Source organism: Canis lupus, chromosome 5 (assembly GCF_003254725.2).
Source record: "Canis lupus dingo isolate Sandy chromosome 5, ASM325472v2, whole genome shotgun sequence".
In the NCBI taxonomy this organism is placed as follows: domain Eukaryota; kingdom Metazoa; phylum Chordata; class Mammalia; order Carnivora; family Canidae; genus Canis; species Canis lupus.
In genome coordinates this window covers 40900430-40916134 of record NC_064247.1, presented here as the reverse complement: position 1 = coordinate 40916134, position 15705 = coordinate 40900430, and the positions used below count along the sequence as shown (strand labels likewise).

Here is a 15705-nt window from a genome sequence, read left to right as displayed (position 1 = left end):
ATGTTGAATTTGGTAAGAACAAATCACTTGTTATTGTTCAGAAACACATAGAGACTATCCCAGGCTCCAGCTTGGTGCTCAGCACGTAGCGGATGGTCAGTAAACACTTGTTGACCAGTGGCACTCATGATTTGAATCTGGCTTCCCAGATGATGAACTTCAACCTGAGTTTACCAGTCGACACCATGTAGAGGAGAGCAGGTGCAAACTCAGAAGGTATTACGTTTGATTTGATGTTTTTCTTCTTGTAGTTCAGAGATTCTCAGGCTCCCATCAGGTTTCAATCCTTCTCAGAGACTGTAGACACATTCACAGGCCTACGAGCCTCGTGGATAGAATGGGGCCATCCACACCTCACCCCCACAGCCGGCCTCCCTGGGCAGGGGGCTCCCCTCCAAGCCCCAGATACCAGTGAGGGATTGTAAGAGCAAAGGGACGGGCTCCGGGCCTTTCTCCAGGAGCAGGAGGCTCTCAAGCTGAGGATGCAATGGTTTTCCCTCGGCCTTGCCCTCTGCGGGGCGGGTAGCTCACAGTGCTGGGTGGGGGCCCCACGCTTTGTAGCCGGCCTTCCCCACCCACCTCCAGCCCTGTCCTTCTAATCCGTCATCCACACTGCAAGCCAGAGTGACCAGAGCTGGCCAGTGTTCTCATGTTTCCAGGTGGGAAAGACCAGATTGAGCAGTGAGTGATATCCAGCCCTGCCTGCTGCGGGCGGAGGCCTCTACTGGACCCCTCCAGGTGAATCCATCCCCCCCCCCCCACTCCTCTGCATCCTAGCACCTAAGGCTTAAGAAGAACTTCCCTTGGGCAAGTGGCTTTCTGAATGTACTTGACCCCTCAGAGCTCAAAAGAGCAAAGGGAAGCACCCAGGGGCCCTGGCTCATATAGGGCAGCTGGGAATCAAGCCCGGAGCAGTCTGGCTCCAGAGCCTCGGCCTCTCGGAACCAATCAGAATCAGGTGTTCTGACCATGAGCCACCTGAGGGCAAGATCACCTCCAGTCGGGAAGGGAAGGGGAGGCAAGGAGGCTCCAGAAGGGGATGGCATCTGAGCTGGGCCTGCAAGGGTCTCTCAGGAGGAAGGAGGGGGCGCCCCGCTGCAGGCAGGGGGAACATGGAGTCAAGGTGCAGAAAGCAGAGAAGGGTGAAGGAGGGCCAAGCCTGGAGAGGAAGTTTCAGGCCCACAGACGCAGGCCAGGTGGCTTGGAATTTTGATCTGATGGTAGGAGGGAGCCATGGCCGGTGTGGGGGGTGGGGTGGGGTGGGGGATTATGCTGACTGTGCACTGGGGAGCAGATGGGAGGAGCCCAGTTAAGAAGCGGTTAGAAGGTCCAGAGGTGACAGTCACAAGCTCGAAGCAGGGTGAAAGCCAGTGGAAGGGGAAGAGACCCAGGGACACACAGCCAATGTCAGAGAAGTCAGGGGGGCTGGGAAAAGCTGGGTGGAGGGGATGCGCAGGGCCACGTGCGATATGCTGGCATCCTGGAGCCCCACTCGCGGCGGGCGTGCAGCAGAATGTTCCTCCAGGGAAGGGAGGGAGGCTCCCCGCCCCTCTCCAGGTCAGCTCCGGCGGTGCCGTCCTCCGTCTCCCACACCTCTCCTGCACACCGTGCCGGTGGCCCTGGGAGGACCCTGGCTGGGCCAGTAGGGACAGTGCCTGCCCATGGTTCCGTCTCTGCCCGGCACCCATACGGCTCCTCTCTCTCCATCCCTCCTCCCCCTCCCTGTCCTTATCTTTCCCTTCCGTCTCCATGGCGACTCACCATCTCGGCTGCCTGCATCCCAGCCTCTGCCAGGGATTCTGGGCCTGGCTCGGTCCCTCCCTCCTCCGGAGCCCTGGTTCCCGCAGTCCTGTCTCCTCCCCCTGGGGTGAGTCCAGAGGCAGCCTCCTCTTTCCCGACTGTCACATCTATTTTCCAGCGCTGACGAGTCTGGGTCGGCTCCTCTGGGGAGACCATCCCCCACCCCCTCCACCTGCCACAGCTCAGCCAGCCCTTCCAGGAGGAAAGCCATCCTTGCTGCAGCCCAGTGTCCCTGCCTCGGGCCTCCTCCTGTCTCTGCCTGCAGACCTCTCCTCACTCCCAGCCCCCCATGCCGAGGTCCGCCTTGTCAATCATCTCCTTTTGTCACCGGCTTGGCAAGCAGGCAAGTCTTGGGTCCTGAGATTTGGGGGGAGGGCGGGGAGGGGAAGGGGCCATCTGGGGACGAGGGATGGGTCTGCGGAGAGGGGATGGGGGCCACTGAAACCCAGGAGGAAGACAGAAATCTGGATTCTCTTCTAGATAATGTTTTATCCCCCCCCCTCAATTTTGTCTCCAAGGAGAGAAAACGGAGCTTCATGGGAAGCAGTCGCAACAGTTGGTAAGTGGCAGGGCCTGCCCGCAGGACTGCTCCAAGGCGCCGCGGCCACCAGCCTCCCGCAGGCTGCCCCAGGGGAGGCCCGAAGCTGGGTGCCGGGCTGGGGGGGGCCGGGGAGAATCCGGTGGGCACTGCCTGAGACCAAATCCAGCTCCAGGAGGGAGAGCGGAAGGCATCTTGGGAGAAGCAGAGCCCACTGCCCCACACGGGCAGGCTCCCGCCCTCTCCTCCCGGCCCCACGGTGTGTGTGCAGGTACCACCCCTGGGGCTCCGGCCCCCTGTGGGAGCCCTGGCAGTGGAAGGCTGTGGGAGAGGGCTTTCATGAGCATTCGCGCCTGGCACCGGGCAGGGAGCGCCCCACACGGCCCGGGAGCACGGCTGCTGCCTCTCCTCTGGGCCGTTCGGAAACGGGGGCCCAGATCAGTCAGTGCAGGAGCTTGCCCACGGATGCACGGCGGCCGCGTGGCAGCTTCTGCCTGTCGGGAGCCCTGTCACCACTGCTCTGCTGCCCCCACCCCCGGGCCCCAGGCTCTGGGGTGCAAGTGAGGGATGGGCAGAGCATGCCCTCTCCGGGAGCACCCTGCCCCCCACACTCCTAGCCCGTATTCCTGCACCCCACATGCTGCTCCCAACAGCCCGCTCTGCCTCCCAGGTCCCACACGCCATTCCCCAAGCTGGAGCTGGGCCTGGGGTCCCGGCCCGCGGTGCCCCGGGAGCTCCCCGCCTGCTCCATCTGCCTGGAAAGGCTGCGGGAACCCATCTCGCTGGACTGTGGCCATGACTTCTGTACGCGGTGCTTCAGCACACACCGCGTCCCGGGCTGTGAGCCGCCCTGCTGTCCAGAGTGCCGGAAGATATGCAAGCAGAAGAGGGGCCTCCGGAGTCTGGGGGAGAAGATGAAGCTCCTGCCGCAGAGGCCTCTGCCCGCCGTGCTGCAGGTCCAGGGACCAGGCCTCGGTGTGGGGTGTGGGGCGTGGAGCAACCCAGGTCTGATCCAAGATGGGACCGGTGGCTTTGGCTCTATTCTAGGATGTCAGGGTGGGGCACACAGTTTGGGGGAACACAGTCTTATTATGGGATGGTGTCAGATGCACACCACACTTGGGGACCCACTTGCATGACCTGGATGCTCAGGGAACCTTCTTTCTCCTGACGCAGGAGACCTGTGCTGTGAGAGCAGAGCCACTGCTGCTGGTGCGAATCAATGCCTCTGGAGGCCTCATCTTGAGGATGGGAGCCATCAACCGCTGCCTGAAGCACCCCCTGGCCAGGGACACCCCTGTCTGCCTCCTTGCTGTCCTGGGGGAGCAGCACTCAGGGAAGACCTTCCTTCTCAACCACTTGCTCCGGGGCCTGCCAAGCCTGGTGAGGGCAGGGCTGGGGCAGGGGGCTGGGGAGGGGCAGGTCAGGGGCCTCAGCCTGGCTTTGGGAGGGGAATGGGGGCCGGATGGACCAACTGATGCTCTCTTTTCTGCCTTGCAGGAGTCAGGGGAGGGCGGCTGGCCGAGAGGAGGGTCCCTGCAGGGGTTCAGGTGGGGTGCCAATAGCCTTACCAGGGGCATATGGATGTGGAGCCACCCTTTCCTGCTGGGGAAGGAGGGGAGGAAGGTGAGGGACATAAAAGGCAGAGGAGGTGAAGATTGCGGCAGGGGTGGGGGGTGGAGAGGCTGGGACATGCAGAGAGCAGAGATGAAGGGGAAGGGAATGGAGAAAGAAAGCTTTGGGGGCAGGACTGGAAGACGGGGGTGGGCAAAGGCAGGGCTGGGGGGAGCACGTGGAGGAGTGAGGCAGGCCTGACCCCGTGGTTCATCTCCCTCCTGCCCCTCCCCCCATACAGGTGGCCGTGTTCCTGGTGGACACAGGGGATGCCATGAGCCCTGAGCTGAGCAGAGAAACGCGGACTAAGCTCTGTGCCCTCACCACGATGCTGAGCTCCTACCAGGTGAGGGCGCTGTGACCTGGTGCCCCACCCCATGGGCCCCGCTCCAGCTTAGCTTTCTCCAGAAGGGCACATGTCAGTCTGGGCTGGCCCTGGGAGTGCTTGGGACGGTGACCCTGATCTCACAGACTTGTGTGTCTGGGGTCCCCACAGGTTCTGGGGTTGCCCCTGCAGGGGAGGGATGCCCCCAGTCAGTGAAGGTGGGAACACAGTTTGTTCCAAAGGGAAGTCTAAGGTCCCCAGGAGCAGCTGAAGGTCAGCAGGCCCACTCCCGGGCTGCCTGCTGTCCCTCATGGGCAGCCCAGGCCCTGCAGGCTGCGGAGGCCCCCAGGCAGGTGTCTCCCAGGTCCCAGCTCCACAGTCAGCCTGTGAGCTCCTTCCTCACCGGGGTCTTCCCAGTATCTCTTTGCCTTTGCAGACCCTCTTCCATCTTGTTCTCCTTGGTTCCAGATCCTCAATACCTCCCCGGAGCTGAAGGATACAGACCTGGAATATCTGGAGGTGAGGAGAAAATTTGGTCTTGGGGTGCCACCTTATCCCTGCCGTGACCATAAGGCCAAGGGACTGGACCAGCCCTAATTGGGTGCCTTCTGGTTCTGGCCTAGGAGTTCATGACCTGGAGCTGGGCTGGTGGGTTTGAGGGCCTGGTTGGGGGAGGCAGGGGAGTCCTAGAGCTGGGAGTGTGGGGGATGGGGAGGGTGGGGAGGGTAGGGAGGGGCAGGAAGGGGGCCCCCCTAGCCAGCCCAGAAGGGAGAGAGCCAGAGTCCTTGGAGTGACCCAGCCATGACCCTTGGTGCCTCATCCCCAGATGTTCGTCCATGTGGCCGAGGTGATGGGCAGGCATTATGGGATGGTGCCAATCCAGGTGAGACACCCGTTTCTGGACCTGTCACTCCAGACCTTCACACCCCCACGGCTGCTGGTGTCAGGACCCCTTCTCTTCCAGCACCTGGATCTCTTAGTTCGGGACTCATCCTACTCCAGCAAGGCAGGGCTGGGCCGCGTGGGTGACATGATCCAGGTGAGGGGTACAGACAGAGGGGCAGAAGGGGCAGGTGGGGGGAACTGGGCAGAAGGTGAGAGGGGGCGGGAGGGGGCCTGCAGGCGAGCCAGGAACAGGAGTCTGGTCCCTAACTCAGAGGTCCCCCCTTCCATCCCCCAGAAATCCTCTGGCAAGTACCCCAAGGTTCAGGAGCTGCTCCAAGGGAGGCGAGCCCGCTGTTACCTCCTGCCCACCCCGGCGCGGCAGTGGGCCACCAGAGGCCAGGGCAGCCCAGGCGGTGAGTGTCCCCCGGAGCAAGGCCTCCACAGCTTGCCCTCCTCGGCCCCCCCTGCCCTAGCGAGCTGCGCCCTGCCTCTGACACCCTTTCTCCTCCCAAAGCCCGATCCTGCTCAGCCCCCGGTCTCCTCAGCATGAGGAATCTCTTCCTCAGACACAGATGACGATTTGGGGCACCTCTCCGCCTACGTGGCCGATGTGCTGAGCGCCGCCCCCCAGCACGCCAAGAGCCGCTGCCAGGGGTACTGGAGCGAGGGCCGCCCCGTGGCCAGGGGGGACAGACGCCTGCTCACGGGGCAGCAGTTAGCTCAGGAAATCAAGGTGCGCCCCCCACCTGCACCCCCATCCCTCCCCACCCCCGGCGCCCCCCACCCTGACCCCTCCCCTGCTGTCTCCGCAGAACCTGTCGGGCTGGATGGGGAGGACGGGGCCTGGGTTCGCCTCCGCGGATGAGGTACAGGGGGCGCCCGTGGAGGGCCTGGGGGGCCGGGTGCGTGGGCCCTGGGTGGCCCACGAGGGCGGGGGCGGGCGGAGGGAGGCAGCCTGGCTTTGCCGTGGACAGATGGCCGCCCAGCTGCACGACCTGAGGACGGTGGAGGCCGCCAAGAAGGAGTTCGAGGAGTACGTGCGGCAGCAGGTGAGGGCGCCGGCGGGGTAGGGCGGGGGCTGCGGGCTGGGCGGGCGCTGAGCGCCGCGCGTTCTCCCGCCGCAGGACGTGGCCACCAAGCGCATCTTCTCTGCGCTCCGGGTGCTGCCCGACACCATGCGCAACCTGCTGTCCACGCAGAAGGACGCCATCCTGGCCCGCCACGGGGCGGCCCTGCTGTGCCAGGGCAGGGAGCAGACCCTGGAGGCGCTGGAGGCCGAGCTGCAGGCCGAGGCCAAGGTCTTCATGGACTCCTACACCATGCGCTTCTGCGGCCACCTGGCTGCCGTGGGCGGCGCCGTGGGCGCGGGGCTCATGGGCCTGGCGGGCGGCGTGGTGGGCGCGGGCATGGCAGCGGCCGCGCTGGCCGCCGAGGCCGGGATGGTGGCGGCGGGGGCCGCGGTGGGGGCCACGGGGGCCGCCGTGGTCGGGGGCGGCGTGGGCGCTGGGCTGGCGGCCACCGTGGGCTGCATGGAGAAGGAGGAGGACGACAGGGTGCAGGAGGGGGACCGGGAGCCCCTGCTGCAGGAGGAGTAACGGCGCCCAGGAGACCAGACCGAAGGGAGGAGAGATGCCAGGTGGGAGGGAAGGAGGTGTGGGAGGGGAGGGCTTGGGGGTGGTGTGGAGCGCCCCACTGCCCTGGTTGAACGCCGGTGTCTGGGTGGCTGGCTGGGCTGGACTATCCAGGTGGCTCCTGGATGGAGGGGGGCCGCCCGGTCCAGGAGGCAGCGTCTGGGGGCAGTGGATAGAGTGTAGGGCCTGTTTCTGGTTGCACACCACTGCTAACCTGCCATGGTCCCCAGATCAGCCTGACCCCGGAGTCTCCCACCAACAGCGAGTCTCCACCCTCCCCACCCTGGCTTATTTCCCCTGATGACCCTGGATTGTAGGAAGGCTGAGCAGGCACCATTCTGGAAGTCTCCCGTGGGTAGAGAGGATCTGTCCCTTCACAGATGGGAGAAGTCCCAGGTTGAGTGACCTCGGTGCTCAGAGTCAGGGAGCACAAATGAGGGGCTGGGGGGAGAGAGGGAAGGAGGAGCCGCCAGGCAAAACCAAAGAGTCCAGGTATGGTGGACAGTGGCCTGAACCCCAGAGGGGAGCCGCCTGCTCTAATGACTCTCCCCAAAGCTGCCCCAGGAGGATAATGGTGGCCTCCCCCACCCTCTGCAGCCCCAGGACTCCATGTGTACACTTTGGATGGGGCCTCTGTAGATGTTCCCTCACAGTTGTGTTCTTTGTCGAGCCTGCTCAGACAGCAGAGTGCCCACGTTGTTTCTGGAATGCTGTCCCAGCAATGGGTTAGATGCCAAAGAAATCACCAGTAATTGCACTCTGAGCTAAACCAGATGGCGCTTGTAAGTCGGTGAAAGTCCCACAAGGGACACCTTCCATCCCGAACACGAACACGCCCTCTTTCCTGAACATGTGTCTGCCTGAGACCTGGGTGCAGCGCCCCTCCCGACCCCAAGGAGCCCAGAGGGCCCAGCGCCCTTCCGTGGGACAGGAAAATCCTGCTGGAAGACTTCTAGGCTATTACACTGTAAAGTATTCATGGGTGCATTCTATGAAAATAAAATATGTGTGCTTGAGTGTCAGCTTCCCAGTAAATTATTCAAATAGTACTTGAATTCAACTCCCAGAGGGCTTTGGAGCAGAGGGGTGGGGGAGGTGAACCAAGCACTCCATCGTGGTGACCTGTGGACAAGAAGAGGGAGGCTGATATTCAAGGGATCTGGGAGCTGAGAGTCCAAGTCCCACGTAGGGGTTGCAGGAGGGCTCAGGCTAATGGCCAAAGGCACAGCCACCTTCCACTAGGGCTTGGGGTCCTGCTCCCCTAGTCTCTCCTGCCTCAGATGGATGACCCTGCGAACAGATTGTCACCAGGTGTCTGTCCTGGCAGAAGGAGAGAGTGGAGGCATAGATGGGGAGTCCTTGCTAAAGCCTCGGAGGAAGGAGGAGCCCAGGCCCATCCCCATGGGAGTCAGCCAGCTGGACATTCACCTGCTGCTTCTCCTGCCCCTCAGCTCCCTATCTCAGAATTACAGCAGTGGCCACTGTGTCCAGACCTGCCTTTTATAGATGCAAACCCAGAGAGGGGAAATCTCAGCTAATGCTCCCCAGCTGGCCTATGGCAGAAGCAGGGATGCTCCAGACTCCTGATCACCCCAGCTGGTGTTCCCCCACAGACATTAGAAGACAATTTTTTTTTTAAGGTCAGATGTGCTGAAACCAAGATGCTTCTCTTTGGTGGTTTCTCCCCCTCTCGTCCAGTGTTGGGGTACTGAGGCTGAAGGCCATAGTCTGGGACACATGGCCCCACAGTAGGAGCTTCAGTTAGCAAGTAAGGGATAAAATAATGATGCAGAGAAATCCCAAAGTCAGGGCTGAGGACAGGTGGGGTGAAGACAGAGGGCTAAGGAGGATTCTAACTTTTGGAGCTGGGCCAGAGGTGGGGCATAGGGTCCAGACTTTGTCCCGTGTTTGCCGAGAAAAGCTTCCTGGAAGCATTTTTTGGGTCCTTCCATCATCACGTGGTGGATCCATGAGCTACAAAACCTCCCAGATTTTGGGACTGGCAGCCTTAGAACCTTGGAGGGGGCCTCCAAGGAGTCCCTGAGGGAGGATTTTGTCTAGCTAGAATCCCACCTTACAGTGCTGGAAGGAACTGCAGTGAGCTACTCCACCCTGATCTTTGAATGCAATTGAGCTGTTGGCCAAGTGGAGGATGTGCTCTGCAGAAGCAGGATGAGTCATATTAAGTAGTATTTGTCTTGTGCTTTGTACTTTCAAAGCATCTTCTCAAGTATCACCTTCCTTAAAGTCTTGAAACCATCTCATGCAGCCTGTAGGGTACCAATTTCCTTTTTTTTTTTTCTTTTAAGATTTTATTTATTTACTTGAGAGAGAGCGAGCACAAGAGAACGTGATCAGGGGGAAGGGCAGAGGGAGAGGGAGAGGTGGACTCCTTGCTGAGCAGGGAGCCCGATGCGGGACTCGATCCCAGGACGCTGGGACCATGACATGAGCTGAAGGCAGCCGCTTAACCAACTGAGCCACCCAGGTGTTCCTGTAGGGTACCCATTTCTATGGACACTCAGCGACATGACTAGTCAGATGTAAGCCAAGCCTTGAACCTAAGGTTTCTGATGTCAGATTCCTTGCTTAGGTGAGCCCTCATCCCACAAGTCTCTCCAGACTCCACGACTGGGCTGCTGGGTCCCAAACCCAATTAAGGATCTTCCTGGGCTTCCAACATCAGTTCTGGAATTCACAAGAGCCCACATGACTCTGTCCTCAAGGTTCTAGCAGGGGCTGAAGCCTGTGGCTGATTTCTCTTCTATGACTTGTCGAAGGTCACAGACTCCAAGATTCTCAGGTGACAAGTTTCTGGGTTAGAGATCTGGCAATTCGGCTTGCAGTTCTTGCTTCTGAGACCAGTGGTCCTGTTGGAGAGTACCATGTGAAAGAACCTGCATTCCTAGGTCCTGTTGTAGCCTGTACCCCACCCCCCACCTTATTCATATGTTACAATCCTAATCCACCATGTGATGGTGCTAGGAGGTGGGACATTTGGGAGATGATCAGTCATAAGGGTGGAGTCCTCAGGAAGGGGATCAGTGCTCTTATAAAAGAGTCCCAGAGAGATCGCTGGTCCCTTGGCACCATGTGAGTATACAGCCATCTATGAAGCAGGAAGGAGACTCTCACCAGGCACCACATCAAATCTGCCGCCATCATGATGTTGAACTTCTGAATCTCCAGAACAGTGAGAAATAAATATTTGTTGTTTGTAAGCTACCTAAGTCTGTTGTAACAACAGCCTCTTGACTGCATGGAGCAGAGCCCCCTTAACTCCCCTGACCTCCACTAAACCAATACCCTGAGCAAGGAAGAAACTTAACTTGCAGGGCCCCCCCAGGTGGCTCAGTCAGCCAAACATTTGCTTTCAGCTCAGATCATGATCCCGGGGTCCTGGGATAGAGCCCTTGCATTGGGCTCCCTGCTCAGCAGGGAGTTTGCTTCTCCCTCTCTCTCTGCCCCTCCCCCACTCCTGCTTGTTCAATTGCTCACTCTCAAATAAATAAAATCTTTTTTAAAATTGCATTAAGTCAATGAGATATTTAGGTTTACTTATCACTACATCATAATCTATCCTACTCTAACACAAAAATTTGCTCCTTGAGATGGACGTGAAAACTGGAAACATCACTGGCTAGGTGGTGGGCAGTATGGAAACATACTGCTGGATCCATTTTATGTCACAAAAAAACATTTGGTAAAACAGTCCCCCACAGTAACATGGAAGGCAGATTCTTGCCCTGTTGAGGAAAACATTTTTAAAAATAAAAATCTGAGGATGCCTGGATGGCTCAGTGGTTGAGCGTCTGCCTGTGGCCCAGGTTGTAATCCTGGTCCTGTGATCGAGTCCCGTATTGGGCTCCCAGTGAGGAGCCTGCTTCTCCCCCTGCCTATGTCTCTGACTCTCTCTCTATGTCTCTCATGAATAAATAAGTAAAATCTTAAAAATAAAAATAAAAATCTGCCCACCTAGGAAACTCTCCCTATGAATGCCGAAAAAGGAATAGTTGTATTACCGAGTATTAACCCCTACTGGGCTGTGTCACAAGTTATCTGCTACTTTAAGTAAAATTATTAAATAAAATTATTAAGACAGAAAAGAAATCCCACCACTTTCATGTAGCCAAGCAGATACAACGCTGTTCTCAGGTATGAGCACTTTTCAGGTGCAAGGACCTAACCGTCCCATTCGCTGTATGTACTTTCAAAGTTTACTCTGCATTGACCTGATCACTGAGGTGGCCATCTGTGCTCATTAACGGCCTCTTTCTGAAGGAAAAAGGAGAATTCTCATACCTCCATGAGGAGAAGGTACTAGAGGTGCCTCGTCTGGATTCCCACAGTGACAGGGAGATGGGGCACTATCTTGATGTTGACATTGAAAATACATGGCTCCCACGCGCTGCTAAAAAATTTTCCTGGGTTTTAATTCTGCCAAGAAGCTTATTTAGCCTTTAATAAGTTTGCATGCATATCAAAAAGACAGAGGGATTCTTTACAAATGCAAGTTTTCTCTAGGAATGTTCTAAGAAAAGGAGGGGGAGAAAAGACCTTTTTCCTTTTAGAAAGGAAATTCAATCTTATTTCTATTTACCCTTGCAATTTTTCCCTCTTGTCACTATTTTAACATAACACTATAATTTCTAACAATTTCTGTTGCTCTTTCTACCTTTCTGTCAGCATTTTGCAGCCATTGAAATATTCAGCACTTCTATGGTAAAATGCAAAGGCAAAGTAACTATCAGAGTCACCTTGGGATGAGTTAGAAAGTTCAGTACAATATGGACTTGAGGAAAAATCTTCAAATATGTATACCAACAATAGACATTTATTTAAAGCAAATTCTTGATTATGTAAAGGAGGAAAAAATATCCTTTCCTTTTACTTGTTAAAAACAAGACAGCAGGGTCACCTGGGTGGCTCAGTTGATTAAGCTTCTGACTCTTGATATTGGCTTAGGTCATGATCTCAGGGTCATGAGATTGAGCCCTGCATTGGGCTCCACTGTGAACTTGAAGTCTGCTTAAGATTCTCTCTCTCCTTCTGTCTGCGCCCTGCCCCCTGCTCATACATGCTCTCTCTCTTCATCTCTCTAAAAACAAAATAAAATAAAAAAGCATTAAAAACAAGACAACAGGTGCAAAATGGAGTTGCTTATGCTAAGTCCATATCCAAGCTGAGACTTAATTAGAGTTTCAGCTTTTCCAGAAATTGAACTTCAAACTGATCAGGAATTACTTGATCAGTACTAGTTAGGCCATCTGGCTGATAGACCCTTGGCAATCCCCTAGAAGAAAAGGACCTTGCAATAAGCAACCTGCTTTTCTGCCTGTATAACACCCTTGTTCCTGCTCCCTTCTGCCTATAAATGTCATGTGTTGCATACAGCTCCTTGGACTCCTTTTTATCTGCTAGATTGGATGCTGCTCAATTTATGAATCATTGAATAAACCCAATAAGATCTTAAAAATTTACTCAGTTGAATTCTTTTTTAAACATACCCTTTTAAATTCTTGGCTAGGGCACTTATAGCAAAAAAACAGATTAATAAGAAAAGGCATAAAAATTTATTTAATATAAGTTTTGTGTAGCATGAGAGTCTTCACAAGGAAATGAAGACCTGAGGAAGTGGTTATGCCTGAGTGTTTTTATGCCAGGTTTGATGACGAGTGGAAAGTTGTGGAAAAGTGTGATAGAAGGGGAAACTAAGCAAGGCCTGTTCATTCTGATTCCTCCCCCCCTTTCATCTTCAGAGATAAGGTTGTTCCTTTCCTCTGGGTATAAGGAGGGCACCTCTCACATGAGAGTTTCATGACCTATTTCAGGGAGAAGGTCAGAAAGCCCTTCCTGAACCTCTCATTTCTCAAATTCCTTCAGATTCAAATGCTCTATATGCCAAGATGCCATTTGTGGGAGTGGGTTTTGTGTCTCAAATCCTGTTGATAAGCATTGTGTAAAAATTCTCCTCCAGCATACATTGATTTTACAAACTATGTGTTGATTTTATTGTTTACCCTCTCACAGAATTAACTATTTGAGTATTATTTTGTAGCTGCTCATAAAGTCTTAATCCCTCTTAGTGTAAGGAACAGCATAACTCCAGAGACTGATAATCTAACATTTTAAGAGTTTTTCTCATAAGGCCAATACATTTGTCCTGAGTTACCATCAATTGCATGAGTAAACTTACACTTACATGATAATTTAGGTCCTTTAGTCATTTTTCTGTCATCCTAAACAATATTTCCCAGATCCAAGACATGGCCATAATCTAGTAGCAAAATCTTCTTGTGAGGGACCCTTGGAATAGTACAGATCATTTGCAGTGTCCATGGAGATAGTTGTTCTAAGTCTTAAGGACCAACTTAACCAAACTCTACACCAGATCTTCTGGACTCACTTCTCACCTAGGCCCTGACTCTCTGGCTTCCATGTTTCTCTGTGTTGCCCACTTTTAGCAAGCAGCCTGCTAAGTCAGTTTAGCCAGAACTCCCCACCCTTGGTATCTGATTGGCTTGGATATCTGATGGTGTTCCTCACCATCACTTCCAGGCAATGTTTGATCACCCTGGCTTGCCTTCAGCAAGACTCCTATTAGGTCAGTATAGTCAGAACCCCCCCACCCTGCCCTGACCCCTGATGCTTCCTCTTGGCAATTTTCCATCCCATGACCTCCCCCACCCCACCCCACTCCTTGGTTACCAATTTCCATCATTCCTTGTTGTGTTTGGAGCTGAGCCCAATCTCTTCCCCCACTGCAAGACCGCCTTTGAAGAAGTCTCTAACACCTATCAGCATGATCTTGAATAAAGTCTTATGGTTCCTTATGGTCCCTTATGGTTCTCTAAGTGTCATGAACAATTTTTTTCTTGAATAGTATCAAGATTAATATTATTAGTTCCTTTTACTTTAGCATTATCAACAATTATTCATGACAATGGTCCCAACCTCATTTTGCTGATAATAGGTTGTTGGACTTGTATGTCCAGACCGTGTCTCTCCTGGGAATACAATATGGAGCTGATCAGAAACATGTAATCGTGGAAACCATTTCAAAAGAAATAGCCATGTTCCAAATAACATGTTTGTTTCTAGTAAATTTTTTTTTAAGATTTATTTATTTATTCATGAGAGACAGAGGGAGAGGCAGAGACACAGACAGAGGGAGAAGTAGGCTCCCCACATGGAGCCCGGTGTGGGACTCGATCCCGGATCTCAGGATCACAACCTGAGCCGAAGACAGAGAGTTAACCACTGAGTACCCAGGTGTCCCTGTTTCTAATAAATTGTGAGTATTAAAGTAATTGAGATAATCACTACTGTGAATAAGACAGCAGGGCTGTTTATGATCATAATAATAATTTCACTAGAAAAGCTCTTTTCTTTAAAAAAAAAAAAAGCTCTTTTTTATGGAGCTCAGTACCAATATCAGTGATTTTAGAAAACTTGTTTCAAGTCCTTGTGGGAACCTCAGTCCTTTCTTTCTGAAATGCTGACTTAACATTAGAAGCATAAATCAAACTGGATTTTTCTTTCACTTTGATAGCCACATCTAAACTCTTGAAAGGGTTCCTCCCAGTGTGGCGAGAGGCATCTGTCCTCTGGAACACCTTTATGTACATGAAATCCTCCAGCAGAGAGGGGTGGTAGACCTCCTCCAATGGGTCCTTCCAGGTCCTGTGATGTCTCACACTTTCTAGGGAGAGAAGCCCTTTTAAGTATTGAACATGTTTATGAGACGATTCAACTAAACTGGGCACAGAATATGGTCTCAGACCCCAATGCATAGGCCTGTCAGACCTAAGTTCCTAAGTTCAAAGGGAGAGACACTGTGCTTTCCGGAAGGGTCACTCTCTTTTTTAACAAGGGTGGTGGTAAACCCTAGCCATTTCCACCTGGTAGACTCCTGAATGAAGTTTTCAGAATTGGATTCACCATCCACTCTAATTGTCCAAAGTGCGGAGAGAACAGGATGTATTCTAGCATGATTTGCATAACTCCTGAATGACAGTGGGCATCAGGCCACCCGCACATCCCCATACACCATAATGAGACAAAAATCTCTTACTTTCCACAGGTGTCAATTCTATGGGATTGAGCTGTCCCCAGTGCCTCCTATGCTTATGTTGGCAGTGGCCCAGAAAGAATTCTCCTGACAGCCCAGAGCATCTCCGATATATTTTGGATAATGTCATCTGTTTCGTAGTCATGGTAAGAGTCTAGTGCCTTTAAAATCCCTCTCAGATGATTGACTTGGATGATTTTGTTGATGGCACATTACTAACCAAGCAGAAGGGAAGTATGGTACAGGGATTATTTTTTAGTGGAATCCCAGAGACCAATTGAATGATTTTTAGCCCTTTTCTCAACATACCTGTCCATTTCCTTTCATGAAGCATGTCTTTGAAAATGAGTAGAAATTATTTGCATAAAAAATGGGATATCTGGGCAGCCTGGGTGGCTCAGTGGTTTAGTGCCACCTTCAGCCCAGGGCCTGATCCTGGAGACCCAGGATCGAGTCCCACGTTGGGCTCCCTGCATGGAGCCTTCTTCTCTCTCTGCCTCTCTCTCTCTCTCTTTCTCTCCCATGAATAAATAAATAAAATCTTTAAAAAAATGGGACATCTAAGGTTGGGGTCGACATTTTAACAGGGGCTTCAGCAGCTCTCTGAGCAAAATCATCTCCTTTAGAAGCTGACAACTGATTGCTGATATATGAGTTGCAAAGTCTCTGACAACTCCACTCTAATTTTCCATGAGATATTTTAGTTCCCAGCTTACTCAAGGATCCCCTATTTTTCCAAGTTTTCTCTGTTGCTTGACAGACCCTAAACAGATATCTACTATTAGCATGTAGGTTTGCTTAAGTGCTCAACTGAGAATCATGGTCCTAGTAACTGCTAGCA

General features: G+C 53.7%; 1 protein-coding gene across 3 annotated transcripts; it reads left to right on the top strand.

Moving 5' to 3' along the window:
* The first annotated feature begins 1363 nt into the window (after nucleotides 1-1363).
* On the top strand, nucleotides 1364-7815 carry RNF112 (ring finger protein 112). 3 transcript variants are annotated; one of them, XM_049110248.1, is made up of 15 exons: nucleotides 1364-1557; nucleotides 1919-2143; nucleotides 2319-2359; nucleotides 3009-3294; nucleotides 3515-3721; nucleotides 3839-3964; nucleotides 4194-4298; nucleotides 4746-4796; nucleotides 5104-5160; nucleotides 5242-5316; nucleotides 5458-5575; nucleotides 5729-5895; nucleotides 5975-6028; nucleotides 6137-6211; nucleotides 6287-7815. In XM_049110248.1, exons 2-15 carry the CDS (start codon nucleotides 2090-2092, stop codon nucleotides 6755-6757), a joined length of 1887 nt encoding a protein of 628 aa, XP_048966205.1. In that variant the 5' UTR covers nucleotides 1364-1557; nucleotides 1919-2089; the 3' UTR covers nucleotides 6758-7815. The 3 variants fall into 3 exon arrangements, with proteins under 3 accessions (XP_048966205.1, XP_048966206.1, XP_025283993.1); XM_049110249.1 differs by lacking the exon at nucleotides 1364-1557 and having other exon boundaries at nucleotides 1633-2143; nucleotides 5735-5895; XM_025428208.3 differs by lacking the exon at nucleotides 1364-1557 and having other exon boundaries at nucleotides 1643-2143.
* The last annotated feature ends 7890 nt before the right edge of the window (nucleotides 7816-15705 follow it).

Bases quoted from the DNA above. Each gene is read 5' to 3' on its own strand.
- RNF112 (XM_049110248.1), top strand. From the start codon at position 2,090: ATGCCGAGGTCCGCCTTGTCAATCATCTCCTTTTGTCACCGGCTTGGC. The intron at 4,299-4,745 runs GTGAGGGCGCTG...CCTTGGTTCCAG, and splicing joins CGATGCTGAGCTCCTACCAG to ATCCTCAATACCTCCCCGGA. The intron at 5,896-5,974 runs GTGCGCCCCCCA...CTGTCTCCGCAG, and splicing joins AGTTAGCTCAGGAAATCAAG to AACCTGTCGGGCTGGATGGG.